At 39.4% G+C, this 27,298-nt stretch overlaps 1 protein-coding gene across 1 annotated transcript; it reads right to left on the reverse strand.

The window, feature by feature from the left end:
- Positions 1 to 22,258: 22,258 nt before the first annotated feature.
- Positions 22,259 to 27,082, reverse strand: LOC148014381 (putative polygalacturonase). Its single transcript, XM_087667083.1, has 6 exons — positions 26,533 to 27,082; positions 26,061 to 26,181; positions 25,149 to 25,323; positions 24,939 to 25,009; positions 22,541 to 23,201; positions 22,259 to 22,500 (listed from the first exon to the last, which is right to left on the reverse strand). The coding sequence occupies exons 1-5, from the start codon at positions 27,064 to 27,066 to the stop codon at positions 22,543 to 22,545; spliced, it is 1,560 nt and encodes a 519-aa protein (XP_087523209.1). The 5' UTR covers positions 27,067 to 27,082; the 3' UTR covers positions 22,259 to 22,500; positions 22,541 to 22,542.
- Positions 27,083 to 27,298: the final 216 nt, after the last annotated feature.

Consider the following 27,298-nt stretch of genomic DNA (forward strand, 5'->3'; position numbering starts at 1 on the left):
TCCCCAATATCATCACTCAACTTCCTTGCTCTACCATTTGACCAATAGACACTAAATTCTTTGTGATGGATGACACATGTAATACATTTGATAGACTCTTTGGCCAGCCTATCATGCAAGGACAAGGGAACTTTTTCAATGTGTAAAATTGGATAACATGAATCATCATCCATCTTCTACACATAACTTGGATTTCATAAATCTTGTATTTCTCCAAACCATTCAACATGACTACTCATATGATTAAATGCACCTAAATCAACATTCCATACATCATCATGTGTCGCCTTTCCTGTAGTAACAACAATCATCATATGCTGCATAACAAATAGATGCTTATTTTTATCTTCATTCTATCATAAAGACAATGCATAGTTTTCTTAACACCATATTGGGAAATATGGGAATTTTTCATAAATTTGGGACACGTGGTTAAATCTTTGGATTTATCATAACTTGAACAATATAACTCCAAATCAAGTGCTCTATAGATAGCTCAATAGATTCAATTTTTCAAGTGCTTTCCAATGATAGGTCACATCATATGGTTTTGAGAAACTTATGGGCATATTATCCGGGTGCCACCTTTTTAGTATTCAAAAAATGGAAATTGGGAGATTCCCAAACTCACTAATATTATGTTTCTTGCTACAATTTACCATTGTGGATATCATCCTTCTTAGTATAACAATGGGTTGCAATATGAACTATTTTGCCACAATAATGAAAAATAATACTAAAATTTTGAGGACCTCTATTCTACCATCCACATCTTCCTTTAGAGCTCCCCCTCTAAAGTTTCCATGGCCTCTTGAAACATGTATTTTACCGAATTGCTAATTCAACCTATTTTATTGGTTATCACTAGTATGTCCTATACCACAGCCTCTTGAAGAGGATTTACCATGTCTCCTTCTTGAATTTAAGTAAAATTCTTGGTCATGTTTACCACTTCTTTCAAATTATTCAGCGTGTTTGTTGATCTCTCCAATGATCATGAGAGAGAATACCTCATAAAAACTAGAAGCAGCTTCCGTACATATACAAAAGTGAAATGATTTTTAGGCCTTCTTATTATTGAGGCCACCTAAAGTAGAGAAAATCAAATCATCATCATCAGGCATTGCATCAATAGCTGCTAAGGCATCTACAATGCTTCTCACTTTCAAAACAAACTCATTTTTACAAACATCTTCCCTTTCTTCAAAGTATTCAACTCTTGCTTAAGTTGAATCTTCTGTGCCTTTGTATTTATTGAAAACATATTCTCAAAGATTGCCAAAGTTACTTGTGAAGTTTCTGCTTTTCTAATATGTCAAAATGTAGTGTTGTCAATGACTGCAGATAGTCAATATATCACCTTTTTGTCTTTTGCATTCCATTCTTTTCACACCTTGAGTCGCATGATTACTTAGCTCTGGCTCCTTTTCTTTACTTAAAATAAACTCGCAAAGGCCTTTTCTAATAAGGAAGTTTGTCACATGAAACTTCCATGATAGATAACTATTTTTTTCTAGCTTCTCAATGATGGGATTTCCATTGTTCTCTACCATTTTTACAAAATTAACACAAAATAGCAAGCAAGTCTTTTGTAATCTTTTATAACAAGTGCACAGTAATACACCAAATAGCTTGTTTCACTAACTACTCAACACTACATATAATTTGCAACTTGTTTGTAGATAAAACTTATGTTTGCTTCTTGGTAAATACCTCATAACAACCTCAAATTCGAAATATGTAACCTGTGCATCCACTTTTAGTCAACATAGTTGAAATCGTAATATATCCTGAAACTGTTGTCTGCAACCTTACAAGTCTAAAACGGACCTCAAAATGGTGCGTAGGTTCTGAGCCTATAGGTATTTCACATTTCATTTGATGCAAAATGGAGTGGATTATCATCTAGCATCAAATTTTTTCTTGCACACCACATCTCACAGTAATATGATATTTTTACTCTGTCCTACTTTTGGTGCCTCCATAGGCTTTATCTAAGAGAAAGAGTGGAAGAATGGAAGAGCTTCTTCCCCGTTACTTGCTTGTTGAATCCTTTCTTCTTCTCCTTCACTTCAACCTTCAAAATTAATCTCTCTTAGTGGTTCTGCTCTGATACCATTCAAGAATGATGTGGTGGGGGGACTTACTTGAGCTGCTGTGTCAAACACACACTATACACATAATAAGAGAAAGCTCACTCAAGAACACAAGAAGAGAGATGTAAGCCAAAATATTTTCTTGCTAATTTTTTCCTCTTCTTTCACACACATTACAATGCATACAAAGTATAGATAAGATACAACATAACGGAAAGTGGTCTACTAAGTCAAACAGTGTCTAATTGATTATATTAATCAAATGGAGCTATACCTATGCCAACTATAGGTAGATGCAATAAACTAAATATAGTAAGTGATAAGTCAATGGCTAGGTGAGGATCATAATGACCACTAACATGCTAAGTGTAGACATGTAAGCCTATCTAACTAGTAGGCGGTCCATCATTGATGTTCGCATCTGTTGAGCTTGCCATCTCAACATTTGTTGATTGGTAGTCCTAGGGATAGGACCTTCAAGAATAAGATAACTTTGAAAATTAGAGGTTTCTATGGAAATCGTATTCTCACTAAGATAATACTCTTATCAAGTTTGGTGTCTAAACTCATGCTTAATTGTTGTTTTCCATCCTTCATACCTTTAATGTCATTGGACAAGGGTTGATAGTTGTTAAATTTGAGAGGTGCATGAGTTGTCTAAGTCTCTTTAAGCCAATTGACTTCATGAACATTATGGCCATTAGTCATATTTATCTCCACTTCATCATGTTCTTGATTCATAGTTTCTTAAGTAAGTTCGTGCTCATTGCTATATCAGTGTTAGGATCTCCACCTCTCTGATCCTTATTTGGATAATCAAGATCTTGGTATTCTTCTCCCTAATTTGGGTGTGACTTTTTCTTAGCTTTGGCTTGTAGCTTTGGGAGGTGAGCACTCTAACAGGGTTTTGGTGGGTGTGTGGGTTTATTGAATCTTGACCGGGACTAGAAATGCCAGCCTTCTTCATTTCTCAAGCCACTTTGGCCCACTGTTCCTCTGGAATGTGCTGCTAGAGAAGGTCAAATTTTGCCTTCTACTCTTAGTTCAAGCCTAGAATTGCCTATTGTAAGACCTGAATGCACTCCTCTACCTCAATGTTTCATTACTCTAGTGCTTGATAGTGCTCCACCATCATCTGCCACTTCAAATATGTGAAACTGGTGCCAGCAAAGAAGTCAAAAAAGTCTACAGGAGCCTTTGGTGACACCTCCTCATCACTCATGGTGGTGTCCAGGCTCTTCCATGGCAAGCTCCTTCTCTTTCCCTGAAGGCGAGGGTGTGGGGACTTGGCTACTATTCTTTGATCCCTGGACAACCAATTTGCAAGGATTTAGAGAGTGGGCAAACCAGTTTGGGACAGAGCCATAAGTGTGAACTTAGCCACTGAGCTAGAAGTAGAGTATGAGTGAGACAGGGTAAAACTAGTAGGGATTCTCTCACCTTGCTATAGTAGAGGTGCGAAGTGGCATTATGCTAAGGTTGTTGGGTAGAAGGGGCAATCTTGATATCCATTTTTGGCTCTTTTAATTTGTTGAGCAAGGGTGGAAGCTTCAAGAGCAAGAGTCCATCATGGTGGCTTGGAGTTTCTGCTTAAGCTTTTCCCAATGTTTGAGCCTCTCCTTGTCATAATCCCATTGGAGTTCACCAATGCTCTCTAGGCTAAGTGGGGTCACGCCATTGAAGTACTCTATTCTTGTTGCACACACATGAAGAAATACATTTTCATTCTCCATCTCCTACTCTCTAGTGTGGATGTCCTGCAAATGCTAGTTGTGCTTGCTGGCATGCCTCTTGCCTTTCCAAGTGTTCATGGAGGGCATCATCCTTTTACCAAAGCTATTTAGAGAGGGTGATATTGTCCTACTTTAGTCGCTCCACTTGTGTGGTGAGATCTTGATGTTGATGTTGTTTTTGGGTCAAGAACCCATTGATGAAGTTGAGGGATTAGTGTTTCATTTCCTAGCTAAACTTGGAAGGGATGAGAATGAGTTTCTAGGAAGGAGTTGTGGAAGATGCGGTGGCAACAAAGGAGGTGTCATTAGGACTTGTGAGTGTCATCGCAATAGGGCCAAGATGCTTGTTTTCTTGGGAGGATTCTTCCTCCCAGTGGCACTTTTGTCCCTTATATTTGAGGAGGGTGAGTTTGGTGGAGAGGCTATTGGCAAAAGTGGACTTGTTGGGCAAGTTGGGAAGTTGGCTTTCCTAGGGTGGGGCACAAGTGTGCTCTAGTGCTAGCTTGGCAGTGTCTTGATCTATCTGATTCTTTTTTTGAGGACTTAGTATTCAAGTATCTTCTCCATCGATTCCTAATGAGGGTAAGGGTTGGGCTCATGTGAGGTTTGAGCCTTGAGTTGAGACTAGGCGATGTTTGTATCATGGGCACAGTGTTTGTGAGACAAGTGGTGGAAGATGACAAGATGGGGCAATGATGAGAGTGTTGGGGGTAAAGGCGCCTCTGCCTAGCCGCCCGTGTATTACTACACTGACAGTCACCGCCACTGTACACTGCAGGTGGCGGGCGCTCGTCACCGTCACTTTATTCTTTATTCTTTTAGTGACAGTTTGAATAAAGGAAGGCCTAGTCACACATTGTGACTGTTGGAGTTCCCATTTCTAGTCTCTCCCTTTCTTGCTCTTGCTCTTTCGCCATAGATCTCGAGTCCAACCTTCAATCCGTCACTCCCTTTTAACTGGTATCAGAGCTTTGCTTTTCAACTCTTGAGCTTGGTTCGTGGCATTCTCAACATCCCATCGACTCCCTACTTGCATCGGGTCTCCTTCCCGTTAGCCATATCCGACTTTTTCGAGCTCTCGTCACTCCTCGGCTTCCCGAGCACCTTCTTGGCATTGTTGGTATCTTCAGGGCATTACATCAGAGGTATTTGATCATTTTCTTCAGGGTTTACTTCAGTTCTCAGGTCTCACAGGCTGTAAACAAGTTGTGGGCAGCCATAGCTCACACCTCTTGGAGCTTCCTTTACCTAGATCTTGCTTCCAGCCTATCAAGGCTTGCTGAGGCTTGGTGTAGGCCTTCTTTGGCCCTCATTTGTGCCCCATCGGTGACATGTGGGATAGTAGACCCCCAAGCCAGCTCACTTTTTTTTGCGCCTGTTTCAAAATCTGGCCCAAAAATCACTTTTTTTGTTATATCTCGGGCATTCAGAACCCGATTCAGGCAAGATAAGAGTCTAAGTTGGGGTTTTGGTATGCTCCGGATGCGATGGTAATGTCGGATTTGCCAAATTTTGATGATAGAATCTTCTGCAATAGATTTCAGGTTTGAGACAGCATGTATTTGTATGCCTATGCTTGTTTGGGCATGACTACATAACCGGTTTGATGCCTATTGCATCCCGATTGATTAGGGGATTGAAGCTACATGTGATGCTATGATTTTGGCCTGATTTTGGGGCTGGAAATACACAATTTATAACATAAATGCATGCTGAATACTCTTGGGCTGAAGCTATCTTTCATGCTTTGACATATGCCTATTGGTTCTAGATGTATGTCTTGGGTTATGTTATGATGTATTGATCATCGAGGGATGACTTCAAGCTTGTCATTGAATCCGGATGCTTTTGGAAGCTTGAGCTTATTTCAGCCCGCACTTATTGACATTGGTATATGCTTTGACAGTGATGCTTCTTGGGTTTATGCATACCCGTTGCCTACGGCTTGATGCTCATGTCACGGTTGATTACCCTATGCATATGTTGAGCTTGAGTGCTCATTGAAGCTCCACCTTGGATGCATTTTGGATTATCTGGAGTAGCCTTGGATGTTATTTGGCTGGTCAGAGATTGGATTGGGATGTATTTGATGTCTTACATGCTTACGGATGCTACATACGGATGCTCTACTGCCTACATGTTCGGGATGTACTATTGATGTATTGTCTTGGACTTATGTCATTGGCACTGTGTTTTACCTTATCTTGAGCTCTTGAGCTCATACATACAGCTTTTTTGCCAGTGGGAGCATTCTTGAATGCTTATCAGACATTGAGCAGGTTGTACTTTTATGCATTGAGCCGTTACATGCCATTGAGCAGTTACAGACACTTGAGACTTTGGGACTTCTTACCTTTTGGGATGATACGTCATATGTCTTGGTTCATTGTATGCTTATGAGATAAGTCTCAGTTTTGGATCCGTATCTTTGTGAACTGACACCTACTTGTGTCAAGTTTTGGTAGTGGCAAGAACACTTTGCCCCGTTGACTGGGGGGTGTGCCTACTCACTGGCAGATGTTTGTATGACATACTTGGGTGTTGGATTCATGCTTATCGACTGTCATATGCTTATGCTATGCCCGCATGATGCCTGCTTTGGTCTTGGCAATATCTGATTGCCTTGGGGCCCGATTTTGGCACTGTTAGCTCTCTTTTACTGAAATCTAAAATTTATTATAGTAAGCATATATGTATGAACTGACATGGATTTTTCATGCTAAAACACTCTGAAATGATGTACTTTCACTAGTACTTGGTGGGCAACAGCTTTGGTTCCACTTTCCTTGCCATTTTTCCTCGATTTTGGTGATTTTTTGGTCATTTTCTGTAGTAAACAACAAGCAGTTTTGAACTGTCTACAGTCTTCCAGCCTGCATTATGGCGAGTTCGTCCATTGATCGTGCTATTTTCAACATCACTAAGCTTGATGGTACGAATTACTCTTATTGAAGAGCCAAATTTGGCAGGTTTTGGTGCAGAAATCGTAGATCAAACCTTTGAGGTTAAGCAGGCATCCGCCTGTAACTATGCCAGATGAGGAATGGCTTGAGCTTGATGAGTTATGCAAGTCCACCATTGTATTGTCTCTCACAGAACATGTTCACTACAATGTATTCGAGGAAGAACAGAGTGCATGGCAGTTGTGGGATAAAATCAAGAATCTCTATGACAAGAAAAGTCCAGCGAGTCAAATGTATTGGCTGAAGCAGCTTATGGATCTGCGCATGAAGGAGAATGTGACTATGTGTGCTCACTAGAGCCAGTTCCATGCTATACTCAAGAACTTGACTTCGCAGGACATCACTTTTGCAGAGGATGTCACTCCTCTTTTCTTGCTTGGTACTCCTAATGAGTCATGGGATGTATTCCACACTGCATTATGTGCCTCTACTACTACCTTGAAATTATCTGATGTTGAGAGTGCTCTTCTGCAAGAAGAGGTTAACTGTAAGAATTTGGATTCCTCTCATGTGTCTCATGCTATGACAGTTAGAGGCATGAATGATGGATATGGAAAGCATAGCAGTAGTAGTGGCCGTGGACGGGATTCTCAGAAATCTCGGTCCAAGTCTTGTGGGAAGTCATGTAGCAAATCCCATGGCAGGAATGCACATGTTACTTGTCACCATTGTGGGAAAAAGGGCCATATTAGGCCACAATGACATGAATTGTGTAATGAAAGGTGCAAAGATAAGGGGAAAGACAAAGTGCAGGATAAGTCTTCTGATCGCAGCATAGTGCCTGCAAAGTCCAGTGTTAAAACTTGAAGGGATCAATATTATGCAACCTGAGGATGTTGATAATGATGATTATATCCTTGCAGCTTCTTCTAGTGCTTCACAGATGATAGAGATACACTCTATGTATGCACAGTGTTGGCTCTTGGACTCAGGTGCATCCTTTCATGTGACACCTTGCCGAGAGTGGTTTCATTCATATTGTACTGTTTCGGGTATTGTGCACTTGGGCAATGACAGCTCTCTTGATATTGTGGGCATTGGTGATGTTAGGCTACAGTTTTCTTCTGACAGCAGTTTTGTTATGCAGGATGTATGTCATGTACATGCTTTGACACGTAGTCTCATGTCAGATGGATAGCTTGATGACACAGGTTATCATGTATCTTTTGGAGACTCTGCACGGAAGATCACTCGTGGCAGACTTGTGATTGCGAGAGGTGCCAAGGCTGGCCATCTCTACCCCTTGATTGTATCAACTTCTTCCCTTGATCATGTTTTGTCTGTGGGTTCTATCCCACATGTATCTCTTTGGCATGCCCGTTTGGGCCATATGTCTTTGAAGGGAATGAAAATGCTTTCTGGTTTGTAGTACCTACCGCCCCTTGATTATGCATATTTTGATTCATGTGAGCATTGTCTTTATGGCAGGTAGATTAGGTCTATGCATAAGAAGTTTGGTAGGCCAAGCATGAGTGAGCACTTGGCATTGGTACATTCAGATGTCTGTGGGCCCATGCCTTGTCAGTCTATGGGTGGTGCAAAGTATTTTGTTATGTTCATAGATGAATTTTCACGGAAAGTTTGGACTTATCCCATTAAGCTGAAATTCGATGTCTTGGATGTGTTTCAGAGATGGCTTGCATTGGTTGAGAACCAGTCTGGATATAGGCTAAAATGCCTAAGGATAGATAATGGGGGTGAGTATGTCTCACGTGCTTTTGAGTAGTTATGTGATGAGAGGGGTATTAAGCGTCAGTTGACCGCCCCCTACAACCCCCCTAGAATGGTTTGGCTGAGCAGATGAATAGAACCATCCAGGAGCGTGCACGCAGTATGCTTAGTCATGCAGGCCTACCACAGAGCTTTTGGGTTGAGGAAGTTAGTACAACTATGCATGTCATAAACAGATCACCTTCTAGTGGTTTGGATTTCCAGGTTGCAGAGGAGGTATGGACTAGAAAATCCCCCTCTTATGCGCATCTTTGTATCTTTAGATGTGAGGCATTTTGCCATGTGCCCAGGGACAAGAGAAGTAAGCTGGATCCCAAGAGTGTCAAATGCATTTTCCTTGGTTATGGGGATGCAGGCGAGATGGTTTACCGTCTCTGGATCCGCAGTCGCGGAAAGTCATCCACAGTCATGATGTAGTCTTCCATGAAGACAAGATGCATAGGCAACCTGAGAGAGTTGTTGAGATCCGTAGGGTCATATTTCAGGAGGAGCTGAGAGCTCCCACACAGCCAGTTGGATAGCCTACAGCTGTAGTAGATGCTCATGGTCAGGGCGTTGGACAGGCAGCTGGGCAGGCAGCAGAGCCTGCCGTGAGACGGTTTACTAGAGACAGACGTCCGCGTGATAGATTTTAGCCCTTGATGCATTATGTCTTGGTTACAGATGCAAGAGAGCCTTTCACTTATGATGAGGCTATGCGCAGGGGTGATAGTCACTCCTGGGAGAGGGCTATACAGTCTGAGATAGACTCCCTGCATAAGAATGACATTTGGGATTTGGTTTCCTTGCCTACGGGCAAGAAGGCTTTGCCATGTAAGTGGGTGTACAAGCTAAAAAGTACCCCTGGATATCCCAAGCCAGCATACAAGGCTAGATTGGTAGCAAAGGGTTTTAAGCATGAGCATGGTGTGGACTTTGATGAGGTCTTTTCTCCTATGGTTAAGATGACCACCCTGTGCTTAGTCTTGGCTTTGGTTGCTTAGCTTGACTTTGATTTATACCAGTTGGATGTTAAGACAGCTTTCTTACATGGGGACTTGCATGATGAGATTTATATGGAGCAGCCTAAGGGCTTTGCAGAACCTGGCAGGGAGCACCTAGTGTGCAAATTGAAGAAAAGTCTTTATGGCTTGAAACAGGCACGTAGGGACTGGTATCATAAGTTTGATGCCTTTATGCAGTCATAGGACTATAGCCGAAGTGCTATGGATTCATGTCTTTACACGAAGAAAGCTCGTGATGGTTCTTTATTGATTTTTGTACTCTATGTGGATGATATGTTGATAGCAGGGAAAGCTCATGATGAGCTAGATGCTCTTAAGACTTAGCTCAAGAAGAGCTTTGAGATGAAAGATCTGGGATAGGCCGCTCACATACTTGGTATGCGCATTACACGCAATAGGCATCAGGGACTCCTCTATTTGTCACAGAGGGAGTACATTCATAAAGTCCTTGAGCGCTTCTGCATGCAGGATGTAAAGCCTATTGGCTGTCCATTGCCTTCTTATGTGAAGGTATCACAGGCTGATTGTCCGCAGACAGAGTAGCAGAAGGCTGAGATGGCCAAGATTCCCTATGCATCCGCAGTGGGCAGTCTTAGGTATGCCATGATAGCCACTCGTCCAGATATTACCTTTGCAGTTGGTGTTGTGGCACGCTATATGGCTACACCTAGCAAGAAGCATTGGGATGCTGTGAAGAGTATCATGAGGTACCTGAAGGGCACTGCAGATATGTGCATATGCTATGGCAGCCAGGATACAGGAGTCGTGGGGTACACTAACTCTGATTATGTAGGACATGCAGATAGTAGGAGGTCCACTTTCGGCTATGTATTCACCTATGCTGAGGTGTTGTTTCTTGGATGTCCAGGGTGTAGAAATGCATGGCTCTTTCTACTACAGAGGCCGAGTATGTTGCAGCCACTGAGGCTTGCAAGGAGGCCATTTGGTTGGGTCGTTTAGTTGCTGACCTTGGTATTGATGCTATCCCTACACTGCATTCGGATTCTATGAGTGCTATTCAGTTAGGCAAGAATCCAACCAAGAATCCGGTCTTCCATGTCAAGAGAAACACATTGAGGTGAGGCATCACTTCATACGTGGGGCCGTTGAGGAAAAGTCTATTGATCTTGTCAAGATCTCGACTAACCAGAATCCTGCAGATCTACTCACGAAAAGCCTCTCTAGAGAGCGCTTTACCTTTCTCAGGAGGTTGATGGGCGTGGGATGAGATGATGTCTTTCCTCATCCTGTTGTACATGTGTACATGTTATATTGTCTTTTTTCTTTTTTATTTTCACTCCTCTCACTGGGGCAGATTCGCCTTTAAGCGGGAGGTTGTTGGGGGTAAAGGCGCCTTTGCCTAGCCGCCCGTGTATTACTACACTGATAGTCATTGCCACTGCACACTGCAGGTGGCAGGCGCCCGTCACCATCACTTTATTCTTTATTCTTTTAGTGACAGCTTGAATAAAGGAAGGCCCAATCACACATTATGACTGTTGGAGTTCCCATTTCTAGTCTCTCCCTTTCTTGCTCTTGCTCTTCCGCCATAGCTCTTGAGTCCAACCTTCAATCCGTCGCTCCCTTTCAGAGAGTAGGTGGAAAAAAGAGCAAAGTAAAATATTGGATACACATTACCTTCATTATTAATGTGTTGATTAGCCTATGGACTAGGCATTTCACATTGACGAAGAGGCAGTTGTGGAAGACATAGGCCCAGGCAATAGGAAGAGCCGAAGAAGAGAAGACTTAGAGAAGTGATATTTTTGGATACATTGAACGCCTTGGCCTGGAGATACAAGGATTCCACAAGGAACTTTAGGGTATTGTGCTTGGATTTCTGGGGTCAAAAATATTGGTTAGGTGGTATTCTTTGTGAAGAATCGGACCAAAGACCTCTTCGATGTCTGAAGTGGAAAGTAGTGGAGGGTCAAGTTTGCCATGACTGGGCAGACACAACTTCTCTTGGACCCACTTGATTGATAGGTGTACTTGTGACCTTGGATGTAGATGGTCGAGCTACTCCAAGATAGACAATATTGGGATGAAGTAGGGTAGTGCTCCATGGTAGGCTAATGAAGTAGTTGAGTTCGAGGGAATCTCTACTTAGATGATAGTCTCTAGGCTAGGAGGTTAGACTTCCTTAGTTGTGAGTTGGAAGGTAGCCATGGAAGTGAGGACAAATAAGATAGATGCATAGAGAACAAAGAAGAAGTGAACAAAGAAAAGTGATGGACACAAGTGGAAGATGACAAATAAGGGTGATGAGAGGAAGAAACTTCCTTAATATGTTATCAGGTAAGTTGATGAAAATGTTGTGGTTAGAGTCTGTAATCCAAAAAGATTGGATGCTAAATCCAGTAAGTAGGGCCAACTTTTTAATTAAGTCTAGTTATTGCAAGAAAAGAGGACTTTGGCAAGGATAGAAGTACATTGTGAATAGACACAATCTAAAGCATTTGTAAGCCATCTAAAGTCATCTTTGTGAGCTTTATAGATACCCATAAGGAAGGGTAGGTTTTCGTGAGAATGGTTCTACTCTAGATAAATATAATAAGAGAGTCATACACCATTGCCATGATGGAAGGTGCATCCACATCACAAGAGTCAAAATGGACTCTATTGAATCTTTCTTTTTGTAGGGATACAATCAACTGCTTACAAAAAAAAGGGGTTTATTAGTAGACTTGCCTATTCCCACAATGTAGAAGGCATTAAGTAACCTAGAGAAAGCATTAGATTTAAATTCGTAAAAATAAGTGAGGATGCTAAGTTTAATTCATGGATTATATATGAATAAAATTTCTCAAGATAACCATTAGAATCTAGATTATGTATAGGAAATACTCAAAACTACTAAGTAGCTTCTAGAAGGGATATGATTTAATCCCTCAGAAACTAGAAGCTTGAGATTTTTATTTGCAATAATATTGGGATTAAAGATACCAACATGACATGTGTTTTGAAGTAACAACTTTTTAATAGGAATAACAATTATAAGGGGGTGGGAGGAATGAATAAAAGTATCCATGGGCTTGTAGATGAAAGGTGAGGAGAAGGTGAAAGCATGAGCAGAAGCAAAAAGAGAGCAATGGCTATGGAGATTCAAGCAAGAGGAGAGAGACCGGTATATGTGGGAACCCCAACAGTCACAATGTGTAACTTGCCTTTACTTATTCTATTGCCAAAAGAATAAAGAATAAAGTGATAGTAATGGGTGCTTGCTACAACTTGCATTGTATAAGTGTGCAAATACGATATACAAGTACATGTAGGTGGCTAAGCACCTTTGGCCCCCAACAACCTCCCACTCAAAGGCAAACGAGCCATAGTAAGGAGTAAAAGAAAAAGAAAGAAAGTATAACATGTACATGAAGTACAATAGGATGAGAAAAGTCATCATCTTATATTATGGCCATCAACTTCCTAAGGAAGGCATATCATTCCACTAGGAGACTTTTAGTGAGTAGTCCTACATGATTCGTATCCATAGTAATCTTGACAATCTCAATAGACTTTTTCTCTATCACCCCTTTGACAAAGTGATAGCGCGCCTCAATGTGCTTTGTCTTCGCACTACAGAAGACCGGATTATAGGCCAAGTAAATGGTACTCATCAAATCTGAATGTAGTATGTGAGTCATATTTCTACCAAGATTTGTAGCTAGAATGGCCTAACCATAGGGCCTCCTTCCAAGCCTCAATGGTTGCAATGTACTCAATCTTGATAGTAGATAAGGTTGTGCATTTTTGCACCTTAGAAATCCAAGAGGTAGCACCTCTCGTATAGGTAAAGAGATACCCGGCGGCGGACTTTCTACTATTTGTATATCCTACATAATGTGAGTCAATGTATCTATGACTCCTATATCCTATTTACAATAGAAAATGCACACATCTGCATTGCCTTTAAAGTATCTCATGATACCCTTCATGGCATCCCAATGTTCCTACCAAGTGTAGCCATATAACATACAAGAACTCCAACTACAAATGCTATGTTAGGATGAGTGGCTGTCATGGTATACATCTAACTGCCCACCACAGATGCATACAGAATCTTGGCCATCGCGGCCCACTTATCATCTATTTATGAATAATTTACCTAACTAACCTTCACATGAGAAGGTAAAGAATATAAAAAGACAAGAGGGAGAGAGGTAAAGCACCCAAGAGTGTACACACACAAAAGTGATGGAGACTTGAGCACACAGAGAGATAGGGATGAAATCTTCTTCTTCTTCTTTCTACTTCTTTCACTAAAGAACTAAGTCTATAACATGACAGAAAACTAATATGAATGTACCATAATATATGTACATGCAGTCACTAAGTGTAAACCTACTAGGAAAGAAGAGGTGGTACAATAAATGTACCATAACCAAGGATAAACTATGTGGATATAGTGTAGCTATAGAATCACTAGCATATCCTCATGTCAGTTACCTAATACGCCAATGAATAATATCTTGCTGTATCACCAAGACATGTAGTGGATACCAACTCATGTAGAGCTCGACATCTCAACACTCCCTTGAGCTTAGCATAAGCTTGCAAAATCCAAGCATAATCTTGAAGTGTTGAAGCTTCTTAGCTCCCAAGGCCTTGGTGAAAATGTCAACAACTTGATCCTCTGTGTGGTGCTGAACCAAGTCAATATCACCTACTAGGACTCGTTCCCAAATGAAATGGTAATGTATCTCTATGTGTTTGGTCCATGCATGATACACTGGGTTCCTAGCCAATTGAATGCTACTAAGGTTATCATACTAGATGATAACCTTCTTATCCACCTACATTCCCAAATCACCAAGTAGCTTGTGTAACCAAGCTACCTCACATGTTGCAATTGTAGCACCTTTGTATTTTACCTTTGTACTAGATGAGGCAATTTTTAGCTATTTCTTAATGGTCTAACATCAATACTCCCAAGGAAAACATAAAATCACTAGTAGATCTCTTATTTGAAAAACTACCAGCCCACCAATCTACATTTGTGTAACCATGTGACTCCAATGGTACACATAAACCACAAAATAAGGCATAGTCCAATGTGATTTGACATATCACAATGTGTATGCATTGTATCCAAATGTGGCTTTCATGAAAGATGCATAAACTGACTCTCCAAACCAAGCATGTAGTTTAGGTTTGGCCTAGTGATTCTCAAATAGACAAGGTTGTTCACAATCTTTTGATACATAGTGATATCCTCAATCAAGTTACCCTCATGTGCACTAAGCTTAGTATTAACATCCAAAGGTATAGAAATAGACTTGCAATCAACCATATCATCCTTCCTCAAAATATCCAATGCATACTGCCTCTATGATGACAACAATATATGCTTTGGAGTCCTAATTTTCTCTATGCCAAGAAAGTAGCACAACTCTCTTAAATCCCTCATCTCAAATTTAGCCTTAAGAAGACTCTTCACATTATCAATATCTATCTTAGTATCACCCACAATGATCAAATCATCCATGTACATAGTAATGATCACAATACCTGTATTACTCTCATATACATAGAGTGAGTGATTAGCATGTGCTTTGTGAAATCCAATGCTGAGAAGGTATTTTGCAATCATGTCATGCCATGCCCTAGGTGCTTAATCCAGCTCATACAAGGCCTTGTAAAGCCTACATACATAATCTGGATGATTCTCATTCACATAACCAGGTGTTTGTTGTACATAAACTTCCTCTTACAACTCCCCCCCTGCAAGAAGGCATTCTTAATATCCATTTGATACATATCCAACCTTTTGATTTAGACAATAATATGACATCCCTTATAGTGGCTATTTTAGCAATTGGAGCAAAGGTCTCCTCATAATCAATACCATGAGTCTATGCATACCCTTTGGCAAGCAGTCATGTCTTATAGCGCTCAATAGACCCATTTAACCCTGTAATCCCATTTGCATCCCAATAGCTTTCTTGCATTCAGGTAAAGATATTAACTCCCATGTGTCATTATCCATAAGTGTAGCCATTTTTCATCCATAGCATGATCCCAATACTTATTATCCACAACATCCTCAAAACAAGTGGGTTCTACATCGTACACAACTTTAGATATGTATATATAGTGATGATCTATATAGCTATCATATGTTAATCACTACATCGGTTTTCTTACTCTACTTGACTTGTGTGGACCTGGATTACTACAAGGTGCTTTAGCATCCTGTTGTGCCTGTTGCACACTAGGTGTTTTAAGAGATGGAATCCCAAACTTCTCATCCAAGCTTTGCTTAGAGCCATCTGAATCGACATCAACATGAGAGAAACCTGATGATACATCTATCACAATAAGTGAGTCCCCAACTTTCTCTTTATCTTTTCTTAACATTTGTGATATACTTGGTGGTATAACCTATGACCTCAATCTGCCACTCCAAGGTCTATCCATTGAACCATGAGTAGGAACTCTTGTGGTCCATTCAATCTCTATGAATCATGACCTATTTTTTGCACAACCACACTCTCATGCTCATCAATCCCAACTGCATTCTACACATTATTATACTAGCTACTCATTTCATGAAAAACGTCCTTGCTAACTCTTAGCTCATGTGTAATAGGGTTATAACATCTATATCACTTCTTCTTAAGAGAATATCCAACAAATATACATTTTTTTGCTTTGGGATCCAATTTACTACGTAACTCATTAAGAATATGCACATAAACAATATATCCAAATGCTTTCAGATGATGGGATAGATTTGGCTTTCTACCCATAAACTTCTCTTCAAGTGTCATACCATGTACAAGAATAGTGGGTGTCTTGTTTATTATATATATAGCAGTGGCAACTGCTTCAACCCACCAATAGTAATAAGCAAAGTTCCTTTCTGATATCAATGCATGAGCCATCTTTGTAATATGCCAGTTTTTTCAACCAACAAATTCATTTTATTACGAAGTATATCTACATGTATATTGCCTATGTATACTATTTTTTTGCAAAAAATTAGAAAACTCATTGGAGAGATATTCTCCCCCTTCGTTTGATCTTAGGCATTTAATATGCAACCTTGTCTCCTCAACCAAAGCCTTAAACCTTTTAAAGTGAGTGAACACCTCACTTTTCTCACACATAAAGTAAACCCATACTTTGCAAGTATGATCATCAATGAAAGAAACATAATACTTGCAACAACCACTCAAAGTTTTAGTCTTTGTAGGACTCCATGCATCAGAATGTATCAATTCAAGTGGCTTCATGCATACATGTTTTTCATGTGAAAATACATGTCTTGCTTGCTTTCCAAGTTGACATGCTTCATATACTTTGTGTATCCCATCAATTCTAAACTTAGACAAGCCATCCACAATCAATTTTTGACTATATATCTTTCAGCTGCTACATATTCACATGACTAATTCTCTTATGCCCAAATTTCAGTATCAACCACAACACATGAACCTTGTGCAAACATGGCAGCATCCATTTCAAGGAGACTTACATTGAGTAAACAATCTACCAGCACATTTCCCTTTTGCAATCAACTTGCAATCATTTTTTAAATCTTCTACATAACAATTATCAGATGTGAACTGAACTTGCAATCCCTATCCTACCATTTGACAAAAAAGAAACCAAGTTTTTTGTAATATGTGATATATGCAACACATCAACCAAGTGCTTAATTTTTCCATCCTGCATACTTAAAGGAACATTTTCAACATGAGTAATGGGGTGAGCTGTATCAGCCCCTATCTCCACATAGCCCGAAGACTCTGCGCTGGCATCTCTCTAAAACACTCTCCATGAGAAGTTATGTGGTTAGAGATACTTGAATCTACACACCATACATCATTCTTTGATGAATCATTAGTAGTCATAGTATTCATAAAGTGATGTATAACAAACAACATTTTACTTTTGTCATCATTGGTTCCGCTACTAGATATATAGTTACCTTGTTGCTTTTTTCCATTTCTAATTTCAACTTTCTTTTTAAATAAATTTTTAGAAATGTGGCATTTTTTACCAAAATTCCAGTACTATCTATTATCACCATAATTCTATTGCCTTAGAATTTGCAACTTGTCCTCTTTGGCAACCCCCCTTCCTCAGGTCCGGTGTCCTCCTCTATTTTATTGTGCATCATAACCTTGATCACAACCACCATCTTGGCCTCTACCATAATCTCTATCTCTACTAGTATAGTAAAATACTGGTTTAGATTTATTTTTTCTTTGAGAAGAAGAGGAATCCAAGCCAAGGTTATTCTCCTCAGGTATTAACATATAAATCAAGTATGCAAAATTAGGGATATCATCCCTTGTATTCATAGATGACATGAAGCTCTTTTATTAATCTCCAAGTCTATCTAAACATGCACGCACAACATCATCATCATCAGCTACCACACTGATAGATCCATGAGCTTTTACAATACTCTTAATCTTGAAGGCATATTCATGAATGGACATGTTCCTCTTCTCACTTAGTTAATGAGAGGTGCAACTCTTTGGTCTTTATATTTACTTCAAATAGCCTTGCCAAAATCTTCCATGCAATAGTAGAGGTTTTAGATTTTTGCAAATAGTCCATTATTGCTATCAGTGATAGTGACAAATAGCCAATACATCTTTCTTAGGCTTTAACTATTATATGTAGTAGCATTTCGTGGAGGAACTTCATGTGGTAGTACCATGTCTCCTTCAATGTAATTCCAAACACCTTTGCCCTTCAAGAAATTTGTCGTCTTAAACTTCCATATCGAATAATTGTTCTTATCAAGCTTCTCACTAACAATGTGATTGAAGTTGTCAGATATTTTGACAAAAAAAAAAACTTATAAAAAACTATAATATGTAAGAAAGTTGATACTAGGTGCACCACGACTAAACACATAGCCTTTTTCATTAAGATTGCGTAAGAAAAATTAGTGAAATCTATAATCTACATGAAAATGCCTTTTTGTGTTTGCAATCTAGAAAATAAGTAAACCTTACAAATTTGAAATTTGTAACTTGTGCACCTGTAAATAATGGACACAACCAAAACTATAGTATACTCAAAAACTTTTGTCATAACCACTTGCAGGTCCAAAACGGAGGCCAAATGAAATCAGGTACCAAAAATCACAGTGAAAAATCCATAAAGAACCTATTTATAGTATATACACCATTCTTCCTACTCATCAAGTTTCATTGCAATCAGAGACTACAACTCTGCCAGCCTCAAGAGACTCCTACGGCTATAACCTAAGGCAAGTCAAGCAAGGTGGAAGAGCTTATTACCCGTTGCTTGATTGCTTGCTTTTGTATTTAATGCCTTCACCTTAGCCTTCACTTCAGCTTTTCATAATTGTGGGATGACTCTGATACCATAAAAATAAACAAGAGGGGATAGAGGTAAAGCACCCCAAGAGCACATATACACAAAAGTAATGGAGACTTGAGCATACACAGAGATAGGGCTGAAATCTTCTTCTTCTTCTTCTTTCTACTTCTTCCACTAAAGAACTAAGTCTAGAACATGATAAAAGACTAATATGAAAGTAACACAACATATATACACACAGTCACTAGGTGTGAACTTGGTAGGAAAGAAGAGATAGCACAGTAAATGTGCCATAACCAAGGATGGACTAGGTGGGTGTAGTGTAGCTGTAGAATCACTGACATATTCTTATGTCGATCACCTAACATAGAAATGAATAATCTTGTGCCATATCACCAGGGCACGTAGTGGATGTCAACTCATGTATAGCTCGACAGCTCAACAGAATAGCCAATAGACATCTTGCATATGGAATTGCTCAAGTACTATGTGAATGTGCTCCTTCTAGGATAAGTAGAGAAGTATGTGTGAGGCATGTCGCGTGTCCTTCATCTCAAATCTATTCTTAAGCTAAATCTTTAAAGCATCTAACTTAGCATGAGTACTCCCATCAATAATCATACCATCAACATAAAGCACTAAGATAATAAGACTACCATCATGAGCATTTTTCATATAGATACATGTGACATACTTCGGATCCAACTTATATGGCAAAAAGCCTCACGTCCAAAGACTCACAAGTGTGCATATGAGGAAGGCTTACCAAACCATACCTCATTTGGGACTCTACCACTAAGAGCAATACATGGGGATCTATTAATGAGGTGTAGGTAGTAGTAACTACCTGTGGTAAGCCTGCCTGACTAAGGATACTATGGACTATTTCCTAAATAGTTATGAGAGCAATACATGGGGATCTATTAATGAGGTGTAGGTAGTAGTAACTGCCTGTGGTAAGCCTGCCTGCTAACTAAGGATACTATGGACTATTTCGTAAATAGTTATGCTCATATGATGTACAATACCATTCTAGGGTTGGGTGTATGGGACAATCAATTGATGCTTAATGCCCCTCTCATCATATAGCTACTCAAAAGACTTAGAGAGATATTCACTCCCATTATCAAACCATATGCATTTCGGCCTATACCTAAACTAGTTTACCATAATGAGAAAGTGTAAAACATTCTATTTCTACTTAATGGGATAGACCCAAACCTTATGCAAATCTATGAATGTAATAAAATACTTAGTGCTACCCAAGTACCGACACAACATGGGGCCACAAATATCTGAATGCACAAGAGCTAAGGGCTCACCCACACATGTATGCTTTTGCACTCTAACTTAATCTACGTTTTATTAAATGTAGGTGCCATATGGAAACCTTTTTGGTTAATTATTCCCAAGTCTACATAAGGCATACTTGCAAGTGAAGTGAAGTTGCCACATGGTAGCTTAGTGTCACTTTATGATACTAAAACATTGCTTATGAACAAAGTTAACATTATATGGTGGCTTTCTTACAAGCGCAAGAAGGTTCCTTATAGTAAAACGATGGTAGACACAATGGCTATTTATGTGTATTAAGAAACCTAGTAGGGTATCGATGTTGTGGTTAAGGCCATTAAGACACCTTGCAAATTATTAATCATGTCATCCACTTGCAAAGCATTTCATAAATTCTAATTAAACCTTCTCTCTCTAGCAAAATAATATATTATTTCAAAAACAATTGATATCGCACATTTGTACAAACATAATCCATTTTGTATTAAAACATACACACAATAATATATTGCTTAACACAACAAAATGTTAAAGCACAAAAAACATATTGACGAAATAATATATTTTTTACATTGTAATTGGAAGATCAATTTACAAAAAGCTTAAGTTTGGCCTAAATACCATATTTGAGGACTAAAAGCTATCAAATCCTAATGTGTATACCTTATTGGCACACGTGGGCCTCACTTCTTGAAGTGCTTATAGTGGATGAGGATTTGGTTCTTCTCGTGATGATGTACACATTGTATGTGGAGTGCCTGTAATGTTTTGCTCTTCGTCATGTGCGGCGACCTTCGCTTGTAATATTCAAGAAAGCTCGATACTAGCCCTAAGCAATGAAGCAATTGCATATTAGCAGAAAAGCATGAAAAGAATTGTCCTTGCACTTTCACAATGCAGAGTGCTAATGAATAAACTTTTTGAGCACGGTCTACTAATTATACCACAGAGTAGATTAGCACCTATAATAAGGCAAGTGAGAATATGTGCCTTCATCTATAAAACAAGACCAAATGAAATGAAAACAAGAGCACTAGTTATTAAATTTAAATGCTAATTTGGACCAAAACACCTAAATAAGACAAAATAAAACTGAATATTTTGTCATATTCTCTTTCTTCTTCTCTTCCTCATTCTTGTCCCTTTGTGTATCTATATACACAAACATAGTGAGATAATTAAAAGTTTGACAAAATAAGAAAAAAGAAGTTAAACACACTACATATTAAACAAAGTCGTTTGAAAAAAAAGCCTTACATATGACCAAATAAAACTCTATGTTCTTCCATAGTAAAGAAAAAGATAACAAATACCAATTTCGGAAAGCCTTATCTATCTTGTTCTCTTTCTTCTTTTCTTCATCGTACATATCTTTCTTCTTCCATGAGTACATATCATCTTCAAAGATGGAAAAATATTATAATAATTTATTTTTAGAAATCATGTAGTTAAACTCAATCAAACCATTTTTAAAAATCATGTAGTTAAAAAATATATACATATGAAAATGTAAAATCATTATATTTTATCATATTCATAAAGTACATTAATATCAATGCACTTTATACAAATGCCAAATCAAGGGATAATAACTGGCTTCCAAAAAGCATAACAATATCTAATAAAAACTAGATAAAAACATGCGAAGAAACCACACACACACACACACACACACACACACACAATCTTTACTCTCTCACCTATGCTCTTTCTCCTTCTCATTTAGTCTCTTTCTCCCCCTTACCCTTACCCAAGTTACCCTCTCTCTCTCTACATAAACAACAATGTAGAAAGGAAAGAGGGAGGGAAGGAGAAAAGGGCTTACCTCAAGGCTCAAAGATGCACACCGGTTCCCTTTGAAGCTCTTCTTTGCAACCTTCTCCTTCTCCTATGTGATTTCCTTGGTGCTCCCCTTGGCTTCTGTGTGTGTGTGTGTGTGTGTGTGTGTGTGTGTGTGTGTGTGTGTGTGTGTGTGTGTGTGTGTGTTGAAACATTGGTGGTCATTTGCTACGATTGTTTTAGCCCTTTGTTTTTTTAAATAGTATGGTGATGCTAAGAGTGACACATATAGTGATACTAATAGCAACATCGATAAACATAATCGCTAACAAGTGTTATTATAGATTCATTCCCTTGTAGTATTATTTGTATATCACATATAAATGCATAGAAGGTCAGTCACACGAACTCCAATAGCATTGTGACCCGATTTACGTCTATCTACATCATGGCTACACCTTATATCAAAGTGTAAGGTACACATTAACTAATGGGACATGTCTCATGTGTTGTCATATGGAGGTAAATTACAAAAGAATCTCGGTGCAGACAATTGAACATATGGTGGATTACGAATTGAAGGTAACTTGAGTAGGTTTATATGTAAGGGTTATAACATGGGTGCCCTTGAGTAGGTTTATATGTAAGGGTTATAACATGGGTGGCCTTGAGAGAGTGCATGAGAATGGAGAGGCAGGCATGTTGGAGGAGAGACAAGGGTTGAGAAACCATAAGCATGGGAGCAAGACCAATTTGTAAGGTGGTGTGAGGGGAGGACAATATGGAAGGAGATGTTGTGGAGGCAAATATCCAAGAAAGGAGCTTGGGGGACGCTCTCAAATCTCCCAGCCACCTCAACATCATGCCCCACAATGTCCCTCATAACGATCCCTTTCACCACGGAGAATGCCGTGTGGTTGAAACTTTCCCCATTGGGATGCTCACCAGCGTCCCCACTGAAGTCTATGGCCCTCTTCACCCGCTCCATGGTCATCCCCAATACGGTAACGTTGGTTATGAAGCCTCCCCTCCCCGGAGCTGTCTTGAGCCTTATGCCTGCTGACGTGTCGTATACGTGGACGTCCTCCACGTGGACGTTGCTGATTCCTCCAGACACTTCGCTCCCTATGGCGATCCCGGAACACGTGGGTGTTGTACCGCTGACGCGGCGGATTGTGATGTTGACACTTGGCAGGCCGCTGTTGATGCCGTACTGGTCCCACCCGCTTTTGATGGCGATGAGGTCATCCCCGTTGCTTATGTGACAATCCTCGATGCAGACGTTGGTGCTAGAATCTGCAGAATGTATACAGAAAAATAAAGCTTTGGTCATATGTTAATTATGGTCATGTTCTTTTATATATATATATATATATATATATATATATAACAATGAAATTTTTCTAAAACACCCCTTCTAGGGTAAAGAGGCCAGTGCAGTGAGCCCCACCAAAAGCCCCGCTTTAATTTAGTGATAATTTTACAAATTAATGTGAGCTTTTTAGCCAATTAAAGTCATGATATAAATGTTTTCATATTACATATAAGCTTTATTGAGTTGTGAGGTCTTTTATATTTTAGATTTTGTAAAACCTTAAAACAAATTATCCTTAACTTGCCTCTCTATTGGATCCTCATTGTTGTCACTCTTTTGTAAACCCTTCACTTATAATCGGGTCTACTTGATTAAAAAATATCAAAATACCCGAAAGTTTATTTTAAAGACCCATACAATATTTTATATATAGCTTGATTTTTAAAAAACATTTATATAACTCACTTGAAAAAAAGAAATGATAAGGGGAGATTATTAGAGGATACTCTATTAGCCCCCTTACGATGTAGCAAATTTTATTAAGATGCATGCATCTTTTGTTCATCTAACTACTTTAAAAAACCTTTCTAAGCCCTATAAGTGCCATAGACAAAGAACTTGAAGATGAGCTTAAAATTTTATAACATTTGTTTTTATAAACATGAGTTATTTTATTTTGCCTCATAATACCAATAAGATCATCATTCTATAATCTCGCATAACTAGATGGCATACATAATCATCCCAAATAAGCAAAGATTGCATATGTTGTATTAAGGATATTTTGGAAAATCAAGGAGCATACTTGAAATGTAGCAAAATTGATGAAGGGTATACTGAAAAATTTAGTGCTTTGAGGGCTGGAGGATTGATGACTTCCACAAAAAGTAAGGGTATTATGAAAAATTTTCAAATTTTCAAATATTAAAAATAAACTAATTGAAATGCATTAGAGTTGCGCCATGCCAAAGTGTATAGACTTGCAAGTGTGTGGTGTGACAACTTTAGGTCTACACAACCACATGCAAGAGAGAGAATGTAAAAAGGAAGATAGAAAATGCATAAAGGAGAGAGGAAGTTCTTATGGACCAATCTCCAATTGACAACTCTGGTATACTCTAGCAAGTTCATAGAGTAGTCTAATTTTTAGAGAGCATTCCATCAACTCTCAAAGTGCTTACACACACAGGTTGCAATAGTTAAAGTGTGCTGACAATACTTACGATAACCTCTACTCCGTGGACTTGTGTAAGCGAAAATTACATGTGTGTGTGGCCTAGCTCTTATAGATGTTCAAATAAGAACCATCACATAGAAAGGGCTAGGCTAATAGTCCAATTATACAAGATATTTTGAATACTTCTCGATACAAATTTCTAGGTTCCACCAAAGAAGGAAAGGAACCCGTGGGAGAAGTATCAAATATTTAATAAAATGTAACAACATGTGGCATGTAAACCATTAGAAAAGCATAGTTTTGTCCAACGGTAATTCTATAGTTAAAAATGTCAAAGTGGCACGGGACCTCATGTCCAAACAAAATCAACATTGACCATTAGAGAGATATTCATTGGATTATAACCTGCTAAGAAGGAGTACATATTCACTGAACTATAATAATTTCCTAGTTTTTAATATCTATTAAATTATAATTATAATTTCCTTTAAAGGAGAACACGAAAACCATTGAAATGAGGAGTATAAAGACGGGTTTATACCTGGGTCAATGCCGTCTGTGTTGGGAGCGTTGAAAGGAGCCAATATGGTGACGTTCTTCACGATAAAGCGGCTGCATGGGATCAAATACATAATATATCATGACGTATTATTATTATTATTATTATTATTAATAAATTAAGTATAAGTATTCTATTATCCTATTATTCTATTGAAAAGCAGTGCAGCCGCCACGTAGCGCGTGCACGTACTTGCAGTAGACTGGATGGACGGTCCAGAATGGAGAGTTCTGTAGAGTCACATTGGAAATGACGATGTCTTTGGATCGCAGGAACTCCACCAGGTGCCCCCTCGTGTGCTGCAAGCTCCTGTTCCACCACCTCTCCCACCATGCTGACCCCTGCCCATCAATCGTCCCATTCTCACCTGCAGCATCCATTGCATTGCAATTCTGATCCATACTTCAATCACTAATCTATCTTTACTTCATAATCCATTCCTGCACACCTAAACAGTTTAGATTCAATGGCTAATCTGCCATCATCATGCGCTTGCTGCAGTATTTGATCAATCATATGTTTGCTGCAGCAGTAATTCAATCATCATGATATGTTAGCTGTAGTACTATTTCAATCATCATGATCTGTTGGAGCTGCAGTAATCACTTTAACATTGCAATAATCACGTGCTGCAGCAGCTACAGGAATGATACTAATTATAGATTCTGCACCAGGTCGATCTGTTTGCGGCACTAATTTCATCATCACATGTTCGAGCCGTAGATCGATCTGTGTGCTGCACTAATTCAATCATCACGTGTTCGAGCTGCAGTATCGATCATATTTATGCAATTATAATCGTATGTTATAGCTACAAATGAATTATGCATTGATACGTTTCTGCAGTTTCAGATGTGTTTATGCATAGCTATGTTTCTCCAGTAATGATAATGGATCCAGCAGCAAATTATCTTTCAATGCATCTTTCTGTAGCATGTACACAGCAGCAAATGGTCTTTCAATACACGCATGCATGAATCATATGTTCTGCAGCAAGCATATCTGGATTCTGTAGCTTTTCATTTCATCTATGAACAATATGGTTTGCTCTGAGTTCATTATAGGTCATCTGATCCAGGACATGCTGCCCCTCCATCAAATCACCTGTAATGATCACATCTTCCAGATCTTCTCCATGGATGAGACTGCTGTATCTTCTGCCTGGACGCTCACGACCGCGGCCATAGGAGGGCAATGGGTCTATCAAAGGCCATTGCTGAGGATCCTGGTAGTTATCCCAACTTCACAAAAGTCACCACTGGAACATTTGCATTAAACAACTCAATGAGACTAAGAAACACTTGATAATATTGTGACTGGCAAACAAAAAAGAACGTTTATCTTAAGTCTAGATCTTAGCAATTAAACTAATCCAGCATGAATGAACATATACACATAGATAGCATGGCATTGCATCCAAAACATGAACGTAACATAATATATCATAGCAAAGCATAATCCAAGCTTGCAGAACCTAACACACCATAGCCTGGCAATACTTATTTAATCACCTACATACATACATGTAAGTGCACACATTGAATAGTATGCAGCAGAAGTCCAGTTGAACACTTGCCTGAGAGGCAAGAATTGTAGCTTCCTTTTGAAGGTAAACTGTCAGGTGGCTGGTAAGATTGAAGCATCCAGTGAGCCACTTGCCAGGCGGAATGATAAGCTGAGCTCCTGATGATGATCTCCGCGCCATGTTATTAACGGTCTGGCTGTGGCGCATATTCATCACATGGGCTATAGCTCTTTGGAAGGCCTGTGTGTTGAGGGTGAGGCCATCTCCAACGCCTCCGAAATCCGTAAGAAGGAGGGTCTCGTGCCTGTGAGGCAGCTGAGCGCCGTCTTCCAAACATGGCGTTTTTGGGAAAGGAGGAGGAGATTGATCAGAAGAAGAAGAAGAAGAAGAAGAAGAAGGGGAAGAAGGATCAGTGGCTCCAGTATTGTAATGATCATCATCGTCCTCTTCTTTATGATGATGATGATGATGATCTGATGGTAATGGCGTTAGCTGTTTATTGAGGGCATAGCAAACGATCAAAAGACCGATCAAAGCCAGCACTCGAGAGCTGCGAGCTCCAGCAGGGCATCTGTGAGGACACATGATGAGTAAGTGATATGAGAGACTAGAGAGAGAGAGAGAGAGAGAGAGAGAGAGAGAGAGAGAGAGAGAGAGAGAGAGAGAGAGAGAGAGATCAGGCCCCTTGTTCGCAGTGTGTGAGATAGTGGCCACTGGCCAGGAGTCACCACCCCTACTTTAACCCTACTCATCATCTTTTCCTTCTAATCACCCAACAACAAAGGTCAACACCGATGGGCGAATGATGAATCCTCTC

The sequence above is a fragment of the Lygodium microphyllum genome, chromosome 25 (genome assembly GCF_053477565.2).
Source record: "Lygodium microphyllum isolate KBCC chromosome 25, Lygodium_microphyllum_v1.1.10, whole genome shotgun sequence".
Lineage (NCBI taxonomy): Eukaryota > Viridiplantae > Streptophyta > Polypodiopsida > Schizaeales > Lygodiaceae > Lygodium > Lygodium microphyllum.

Excerpts from the sequence above, each read along its gene's own strand:
- LOC148014381 (XM_087667083.1), bottom strand. The coding sequence starts at position 27,066 with ATGTGTCCTCACAGATGCCCTGCTGGAGCTCGCAGCTCTCGAGTGCTG. Across the intron at positions 25,324-26,060 it reads GGAAGATGTGATCATTACAG|GTGAGAATGGGACGATTGAT; the intron begins GTGATTTGATGG and ends TGGATGCTGCAG. Across the intron at positions 23,202-24,938 it reads CACAGACGGCATTGACCCAG|ATTCTAGCACCAACGTCTGC; the intron begins GTATAAACCCGT and ends TACATTCTGCAG.